The 10,000-nt window shown below is 48.7% G+C and overlaps 1 protein-coding gene across 1 annotated transcript in view; it reads right to left on the bottom strand.

Moving 5' to 3' along the window:
• Positions 1-10,000, bottom strand: part of cdh24b (cadherin 24, type 2b) — a 66,036-nt gene that overhangs the window by 35,684 nt on the left and 20,352 nt on the right. The window contains exons 3-4 of the mRNA XM_076293133.1: positions 4,330-4,624; positions 1,680-1,799 (exon numbers count right to left, since the gene is read on the bottom strand). Coding sequence (XP_076149248.1) covers positions 1,680-1,799; positions 4,330-4,624 — 415 coding nt within the window. The remainder of the gene's footprint in view (positions 1-1,679; positions 1,800-4,329; positions 4,625-10,000) is intronic.

Genomic DNA, 10,000 nt, shown 5'->3' with positions numbered 1-10,000 from the left:
CTACTGACCAGGTAATGTTTCACGATTCTCGCGAGATGTCATGGGGGCGCCGACAGCCAAATGACAAGGCTGGTTCTCCGTCTGTTGGGCGCTGTCAGCTATGCTAGGTGCGTGATTCTCCCTATTACAAGTGCTGTTATGCTACAAATCTTGCATTGGATGCCTTTAAGCTTGATGACTTTATATAATCCACATTGGACATGTTTGCCACCTGACTGAAATTAAATTCTTAGAAAAATCTGCCATTTTGAGACATCTGGTGAACAGAGGACAACATTTGCACACACTTGATATAATTGAGACATTTTGTTTTGTCCCACAGATGTGAAAAGGGAATAAAACCTCTGGAAAGGCAGTTTTTCGCCTTTGTATGCAAAATTGTCCTTCTGACAGTAAGACAAATGCCATACACTGCTTGCGTGGCAGAATTAGGTTAATGTCCTTGATTAGCATTCAAAAACATTCAAGACGAGAAACGGCTCGGTTGTGCCAGAATGGGGTCCACAAATGTCAACAAAATTAATTAGATTGCAATGCACTCGACCAAATGAATTCAAAACACAATGGAAGCCCAAGCTCTGGTGGCTACACCAGTATAAAATAAACAGACTGCACGTGCACACACACACACACACACACACACACACACACACACACACACACACACACACACACACACACACACACAAAGGCAATGTTTGAACTTGAACTTTTTGCCACCTTGTCCACACACTCACTCACACACACAAGCAGACCCTCACACACACACTATGAAATAAGGAGCCCCTTGCTGGTGGCCTGTCACTCATAGCCTCTGTGCAGAGCGAGCTAAAACGTCTCCCCTCCTTCTACATAAAAGCCTTTTCCATACACGCCCACAGGACACAGGGTGACATGAAGGCAGCTCAAACAGACTTTTGAATAAAGATGCACAAAAACAATAAATTAATAATAAATAAATAAAAACAATGCAGACGTGAAAAAGAGGTGGGGTTCTACCTGTCTTTTTTATCTGTGTTTAATGGTTTACAAGACTTCCATGCCATCTGCTTTTGAATAAGAGTCCCCCCAGTCACACACACACACACATTCAGACACACACCTTTCAGAATATAATTTAGAGGGCTGTTAGCTGTGTATGGGATGTTCTCAGGCTTTGGCAGAATGAATACATTTCTGCCAACTCAGATGGGATTAGGGAGAGGGAGAGAGAGAAAAAGGGAGAGAGAGGGAGAAAGAAAGAGAGGGAAAGAGAGAGAGGGAGGGAGAGAAAGAGAGAGGGGGGATAGGGAAGGAGAGGGACAGAGAGAGGGAGGGAGAGAGAGAGGAAGGGACATGAGAGGATAAAGGAAAACAAAAATGGAAGGTGCAAAAAAGAGGGAAAACAGGACTGTGCGGCTGTGGGCGAAGAAAGTGGTGTGTGTGTGTGTGTGTGTGTGTGTGTGTGTGTGTGTGTGTGTGTGTGTGTGTGTGTACATACTTAGCAATTTGTGTGTGCATGTGTGGGAGAGATGGCTGAAGTAGAACGAAACACACATTCCCCTACACATACACACAGACACTAAGCCTCTTGACAACCCAAACCAACAGACACACACAGTGAAGTGAAAGAGCTGCCATTTAGTGCGGCACGAAGACGCCATTTGTCAGGGTCAGGCAGGTGAGTGCCACTGCCTCACCTGTCTGGGGATCCACGGAGAAATACTGCTGCCCCTGGACCAGCGTGTACACCAGCCGCGCGCTGTTGCCGTAGGTGGGGTCGTCCGCATCAGTAGCTGTCACCTGGATAATGGAGGTGCCTGAGGGATGGAGAGGAGCAAAGGGGAGCAGAGAGAGAGAGAGAGAGAAAGAGGGAGGAAAGAAGGGAGAGAGAGAGAGAGAGATTACAATCTGGTGCATACACACACACATTGAATGACTGGCCACAGCAGAGCACCAGTGGGGTGGTCACAGAGGATTTTGCAATCTGGTTGGTACATTGTTTTTTTCTGTTCTCTCTCACTTGCTCATTTTCCTCTACAGTATCTTTCTCTTTCTGTATTTCTATTTCCCTCTCCCTCTCCCTCTACCTCTCTATCTCACTCTCCCTCACCCTCTCAGTTTGTTCTTCCTCTCTCTCACTCTCTCTGTGCAATGTGTGACAAATATGTTATTCACTTTGCCACTCTCCCCTGCTGCTCACCTCTCCCTCTCTCTCTCACTTTCTCTCCTCCTCTCACTCTCCCTCACTTTCTCTCTCTCTCTCTGTCTCCCTCCCTCCCGATTCTGTCTGTCTCACTTCATTTCGCTCCATCCCTATCTCCAATTCCCTTTTGCTCTTGCATGCTCAATCTCACCGCCTGCCAGTGGCACCCCGTCTGCCCAACACACACACACACACTCTCTCCCTCTCCCTCTCTCTCTCTCTCTCTCTCTCTCTCTCTCTCTCTCTCTCTCTCTCTCTCTCTCTCTCTCTCTCTCTCTCCCTCTGAGTCTCTCCCTCTGTTGACAGATCTGGACTTCTCTGTTTTGTTTTCTTTATTTATTTCTCTTTTCCCTTAACCCACCAAATAAATCAAAGGCCGTCAGCTTCGTGTGAGCGATTGAAATTGTTAGGAAAAATACATAGAGCCAAAAAAGAACCACAATTCCCATGAGGCAGCGGCTGACAAGCTCAGAGGGAAGGAGGGATTTGTGGGAGCAGCTGTTGCTGTTTTCTGACATCAAAGACCTGACAGTGTCACCAGGAGAGAGAGAGTGCAGGATGTGGCGGGTGGGTGTGTGTGCGTGCGTGCGTGCGTGCATGCATGCGTATGTGTGTGTGTGTCTGTGTACAGTATGTGTGTATCTCTGTGTGTGTGTGTGTGTGTGTGTGTGTGTGTGTGTGTGTGTGTGTGTGTGTGTGTGTGTGTGTGTGTGTGTGTGAGGAGGGGGGGGGGGGGGGTTTAGAGAGCGGAGATGGGGATTGGCAGGGAAGGGGGGTGTTAGGGAGTTGTCTGTGTGTGGGGCACTCAAGTCTTATTCCTGATCCATCACAGGCAGTTAAGAAGCAGAGTTGAGGAAAAATGGAAGATCGAATGTGAAAGCAGCGCACCGGGCGCCAATGTTTTGATTCGGCGGCGGCAAGTAAGAAAGATCAGATAGACAGATCAAAAGCAGATGAGACTGGGAGGGTTGACGCAACACGTAGAGAGGAGAGGAGAGAACGGAAGAGAAAAGACGAGACGAGATGAGAAGCCCACAACCATTCAGCCCAGAAGCAAACCAAGAACACAGCCACAAAATTGTCTGATGGCACATTTAATGTGTTTTTGCAGCTGAAAATGGATGTCACCTGAAAAGGATGAAAAGGAGTCCTGCATTTAGTTGTGCAAAGCCCAAAATAAGACACAAGCTATTCATGGTGATAGTCTGCCTACATTCCTTGCATGGTTAGATTTGAGCATTCAAGTCCTTAAAAATCAATCTTGAATTCAGCTGCAAAGGAGCATCACACATCCTGAAAGATATTCAAGTGAATCCATGTGAAACAAATTGACGCTGATTCAACCTCTAGGATAAATATTTTCCTCAACACATGAATAGATCATTTTTGATAATACCAAGCGTTTAATCACCCCCAAAAGAGGACATCTCTGACAGATTTAAATGCGATGGCGGGCGGGCCGGCGCCGTAAATAGAAAAATTCATAAGATAATTTGTCAAGATTAGAACGCCCTTTGTTGCAACGACTGCCTTTGATGAAAATTAAAATCAAGACTCAGGAGGACTCCTTTTTTCTCTTCCGTCGTCTTTAAACAGATCATCAGTCTGTTGGAGAGACAAAGGACAGACGATAGGTTTGGTGGGAGGGTGGTGGCTCATCTCTGGTCTTGGGTATAGCCCCATTCAGCTAAGCTCTGCTCAAAGTTTCTTCCAATTAAAATGGAGTTTTTCCACTCCACCATCATTGTGGTCTTGGGAATTAGGCTCTATAAAGCGCTATATACACCATAAACTATTGGAAGTACAATCTACAATTCTATTCCAATATACTTTTCATCAAATTCAGGAAATTGTTCCTAATAGTCCTCTAACTATCCATTCTTTGTATGCACTCGGAAAAAAAAACTCTGAATGAACTGAATGAAGATTGAGCCATTCACTCCTAAACCTAATCAATAAATAGCCTTAGAAGCCAAGAATGGAGTGCTGATTGATTGGCTGTTGAGCTTAAAAATCAATAACATTTCACCAGAATTATGGACTGTAACTTCAAAGATGCTTTATTAAGAAATAAAACTGGACTGAATAATTGGTGAGTGGATGATGGATGGCAACACGGATGCCAACATCCTGGCGAAGCCTACCTATGTTCGCCATCTCTGGCACGGTGGCACTGTAGGGTGCCTCCTCGAAAATGGGCGGATTGTCGTTGATGTCCTGCACGCGGATGATGAAAGTGGACGAGGGCTCGAGCGCCCGGTCGGTCTGTCGGTCGGTCGCTGTGGCGATCAGGCGGTACTCGTCCTTCTCCTCGCGGTCCAGGGGTTTGGTGACGTGGATGTTGCCCGTCTTCTCGTCGATGACAAACACAGAGCCGGCACCATCCCCACGCAGCTTGTAGCGTGTGCGGCCGTCAGCCCGGTCCATGTCTGTGTGGAGCTGAGGCAGAGAGAGAGAGAGAGAGAGAGAGAGAGAGAGAGAGAGAGAGAATATTAGAAAAAAAACAAGTGTATCGTTGACAACTCTAACAGCCCTTACCCATCCTACAGACAGAGATGGAGGGAGAAAACAAAAAAGAGGGAGCGACAAGACAGACAGATGGGGAGAGGGCCACAGAGAGAGAGAGAGAGAGAGAGAGAGACAAAGAGAGAGACTTGAATTTTAAACAAAACCCCATAACAGCCCTTACACAGAAATGAGAGACAAAAACAGAGACTTGAAATTTAAACAAATTTTCCTAAATATTCCTAAAACATTCTTAACAAAAAACAACAAGCAACAGCCCTTACACACAAAACAGAGAGAGAGGGACAGAGGGAGAGAGACAGAGGAGATGCAAGTGAGTGGTGGGAAGGAAGGTAGGTGGGCAAGAGAGAGACAGAGAGAGAGTGTGAGAGAGAGATAGAGAGAGAGAGGGCTAAATGAAGATGGAACAAATAAGGCTTTGCAAAAAAGATCACCAGTGACAGAAGAGAATATAATCACAAATGACCCTGAAACATATTTAGAGATTGCTGCACAGTCTGTTCAGACTCCATCTATAAGTATTACACACACACTCAATACCACAAGAAAAGAGCCATGGACACCCAACACTGAAAGGGCCGCCGAGCAGTGGGCCCTCTCCCCTTGGGCCCTGTCTTAACCACTCACACTGAGGATATTTACTACGGCCGACGTTGCCATGGTTGTTGGATGAGCCGCTGGTAGCTCTTCCCCTGCTGCCACCTACCCCCCCCCCAATCCACAGCCCACCTCCCTAACCCCCCCACCCCTTGCGTGCAGCCATGTGTGTCTGGGTAATAGTCTGCTTGGCTGGGGTACTGTGGCTGGGGCCGTGAGGCCCAGGGAGTGTGTGTGTGTGTTTGTGTGTGTGTTGGGGGGGGGGGGGGGGCTGGGGGGGCACTGGAGACACATCAGCATTCATTCTCATTACTGCGCGTACGTGGCTGGAATGCATGTGGCGCCACATCGCAGCAGGGCCAGGGCAGGGCTGGGTAGGGCTGAGCAGGGCTGAGCAGGGCTGGGTAGGGCTGAGTCGCCTGAAAGCCACCGGCAGCGCCCCACACTCCCACAGCAGAGTGTGACATTGCGAGATGGGGAAGAAAAATGCGTGGCGGGAGGCTCCCTTGATCGCGCGCATTGATGTGTGGCAACAGCTAAGCACATTCTCTAAATGGAGCAAAAATGGATATTTCTCAGGGAAAATATTCATTGGCTTATTTCCTCTTTTTTCTCCATCTTTGTCGTTCTCCAGATTGCATTCTTCTGGGCTGGAGAGGGGGAACAGACTGCAGATGAATGCCTTCCTGCATCCCTGGACGTGGGGATATATTTTACATACTGACAGGAGAGCTGGCGATGGTTGCATACTTTGTCATTTTTTTTTTTTGTATTTTGCACACATCTGTCTCTGTGCTATTCTCCTCTCATCGCCCATCTTTTTCTCTCTTCTCTCCCTCCATTTCTCTTCTCTCTCTGTCTTTCTCTTCCCTCTCTCTCCTGTAACGTGCAAAGCAGCCTAATTACTCTAAACACGGTTAATTCTGTCTTTGTCAGTCGAGCGTCTCTCATCAGCCAGCTTTCAGATTGGGACGGGAAGTAGAGCTCAAACAGCGGGGCTGCCAGTTGCCAGCTGCTGTGCGTTACCAGGGCGACAGCGGCCTGTGAGGTGGTATTTTTCCCCAGAGTTGCCCGTGTCAGGCTCCAGCTTGTTTGGCTCTCGCCATCACCCCATCACTGCACCCCTCCCCCACCCCCCTTGACCAGTCGAGCCTGCCAGGAGTTTACATTCCGCAGACCGAGGTTTTTTTTTTTTTTACTCTTGGCTGTCCACGAAGAGCCTTAACGATCGACCTTAACGATAGGGCCTTAACGAGGGGACTTAACGAGGCCCTTAATGAAGCTCCTGCCATCGTTACAGCACAAGTGGCCGTGATGATGAAAGACCTGGCCAATCCCTTTTGGCTGCGCGAGCCCGGCAATGGAGCGAGTGTATCCCCCGTCGCGCCGTGGATGACCTGATGAAACGACCTCACTCACACACACACCTGCCTGGCTTATCAACAGCGTGCAGAGCAACCCCAGCAACAGTTCTCCACCACGATACCTGCTTGCATCCCCCACGGGCACGGCTCGCAGCTACACTTTGTTAGATCGCTTTCACCTTCATCTTGTCAATATTCCTTTTCAACACGGTCATATTTGGTAACAGTGACTGCTGTGCAAATCACAGCCAATAAAGTGCTACAGTATGCGACATCCGACACAACAAAAGATGAAACCGAATATTGTTTTACTCGAGCGAAATTCAATGTGGCAATTATGTTTTCATAAACGGAGCTGTAACACAAGCTACAAATTAAAAAATAAATAATAATAATATATAAATGAAGAAATAAACTAACAATATCCGAGGGATCCAGCATGTCTTGGCCTGGGATGGCGCACTGGGACTTGGCAGGCCTATTCACGGCAGCCCATTGTATTTGTAAGATCTGGAACCCCTGGACTTTAAATCACCTAAATTACTTCTATTATCATAAGGTAATATGCTTATACTCATATACTCAATTTCACATTTTTGCAATAACCATAAATCATACACCCTAGGAAAAAAAGCAAAAAGTATTCTGTGTCAACCTCTAAATTATTTAAATAACTTCTCGGCGTCTACTCAATTTCACGTTTCTGCAGCACCATAAATCACCATGCATAGAGGAAGGGAAGAGAACACATTCTGCATCTGTGCATTAGCTTAATGAACGTGCCCCCCCCCCCCCCCCCAACCACCGCCACCTCGCACACACACACACACACACACACTGCAGGTCGTTCTGGTCGGTGCAGTGCTACACAGAGAGTTGCACACACTCAGAAAATGACAGTAGACTCCGTTGGTTAAGACCCCAGCAGTGACTACGTACTGCAGCAGTGGTGGCTGTGTGCTTATTATAGGTGCCAGCGTGCGGTTAGAAGGGACCTCAATCCTCGCTGGCGCAGTAAGGAATCCTATCAAAGGCTTTATGGAGCTTGTGAAAGAGACTCCTATAGCCCCTCATGCACCTAATAAAGAGGATGACTCCTGGCGGCCTCTCAGACTCTCTGCTCAACTCTCTACTCGAGAGCGGTCAGCCTCCTGCTTAGCGCTGAGGGTACACATCAGCCAACCAGCCGACCTAGCGCACCCACCGCCAGGGACCACGCTGACCAATCACACGAGCCACAGAGCACCTCCTCCTCCTCCCACACTCCGCCAGCACCCTCCTCCTCCTCCTCCTCCTCCTCCTCCTCCTCCTCCTTATCATCATCATCCTCATCATCATCCTCATCATCATCAGCTCACTCTCTGTCTGGCACATCTGTCACGTGGGCTGCTTAGAGCAGATAGGGGAGATGGGGACATTATCTGCTATTATCTGCCTGAGCCAGACGGCTCTGCCATCTCTCTCTCTCTCTCTCTCTCTCTCTCTCTCTGTAATTCTCTTTCTCTCTCCCTATGACTCTCTCGGTCTGCGACGCAATCTCAAGTCTCTGGGTCTTCACCCCGTTTGACCTACCCCATCTGCTCTGCTCGGGAGGGTCCAGATCGAGCCCTCAAACAATTCGAGCTCCGGTTCGCCCCTTACCCCCCACCAACTCCTACCGGACCGGCCAGCGCTGGCACAGGTGTTGGCACCAGCCGCATCAGCACCAACTGCGAGATCACCTGCAGTCATCGGCGTTTACGGCTGTTGTGGCCCTGCGGGGCCCAGCGTGCTCCTCGGCCTGTGACTGGGTTCAGAGGCAGGGCCCTTATCTGGCCGGCGACACGTAATTAAAATGGGGACGGGGAGCAGAAGGGAGCGAGAGCTGATTAAAAAGTGTTTACCCCCGCCGGACTCCATGGCGTCGCCACAAAGAGCTGATAACTCCTCTGAGTGGGAATACAGTCCAGAACCCCACACGACCACCACCACACACACACACACACACACACACACACACACACACACACACGCACACACACACACACACACACTCCAGGGAGCAGGGGGCCTGGCCATGGCTTTAAGAAGTGTGACTGGGACTGTAAGCAGAACTTGGAGTCCTCCAAAGCTAAAAAAAAAAACGCTCTAGTGGGAATATGCCAACTGGCCAAAGTATTTTCTTTTGTGCCTGTTTTTGTTTATTTTCTTTCTCTTTTTTTTCTTTTTTTGGCCAGAGCTGACTGCAAACCCTTGGTTGTTTACTCACAGTCAAGTTGAGTGAGAAGAGAAAGGGAGTAAAGGAGAAAGAGAGCGAGAGCAAGAGAGAGAGAGAGAGAGAGAGAGAGAGAGAGAGAGAGAGAGGAAGAAGAAGAGCCAGAGAGGTCTGTGTCCAGCCTGGTCTCCCTCCCCTGTGGTTCTGAGCTCAATCAGAGTCAGTGAGAGCTGTCAGGTCCATTCTCAGGAGGAGAGCGGGCTGTCAGCTGCTAGTCTGCTAGTCTGGGTCACTGCTCTGGGTTGTTCTGGTGCAGGAAGGGCGGGAATAGCGCAGCCGCCCATCCTACCTACCCCGGTCATCTTCTGCCCTCAGGCTCCGGCCAGCCTACGCCCCTCGTCCACCTCTCAGCCCATTAGCGGTAGCCACAATATATTATTCACCACTCCCTGCCTATATACCCCCATATATCATTAGCCCCAGCGCATTAGCGCCTCACTATGACTTCCGCTACATCATTTACGGGCCAAACCCTTTTTCTTGCTCGCCAAATATGGTAATCCAGCCTCTGATTACCATAATCAGCAGCAACATGAAAGAAGAATGTGTGGTCCTCGTTCATGGGGATTATTTGCTCCACGCGGCAAATGCGCCAGGCTGATGATGTATAGTAATAGTTTATGTGATATTTTTAGTAGGAGGGCGTTGGAAAGAGAGAGAAATAAAATGGGCACTAGGGGCTTGGCTCACTTTGGGTACGTTTTAAGGGCACGCCTCCCACATACATGGCGCTGCCCGCCAAGACGGGCTGATGGCACCAGAAAAGGAGTTTATAGCCACATGTGGTGCACCGGGGGGATGGGGGTGGGGGGGGGGGGTGTTGTTTGGTGGCTAAAAAAAGAGTAAGTAAATAAATAAATAAGCAAATGAAAGTGTTCACGCTGCGATCGGGTGGCATTGTTTAAGAGCGCTGCTGAGTCGGTCTCAGTAGATTTGTGCTAATGTGAATGTTTCGGAGTGTGTGTGTGTGCGTGTGTGTGTGTGTGTGTGTGTGGCTTTGTGTGCATGCATGCATATCTGCATCTGTGTGTTGGTGTGTATCTAATTGTGTATGTGTGCATGTGTGTGTGTGAG

The sequence above is a fragment of the Alosa pseudoharengus genome, unplaced genomic scaffold (genome assembly GCF_046254945.1).
Source record: "Alosa pseudoharengus isolate Yale_2024_CS ecotype anadromous, Long Island Sound unplaced genomic scaffold, YU_APseudo_1.1 YU_APseudo_1.1_scf_2, whole genome shotgun sequence".
In the NCBI taxonomy this organism is placed as follows: Eukaryota; Metazoa; Chordata; class Actinopteri; order Clupeiformes; family Clupeidae; genus Alosa; species Alosa pseudoharengus.
The sequence above is the reverse complement of the archived record's forward strand: the minus strand, read 5'-3'. Positions and strand labels throughout refer to the sequence as shown.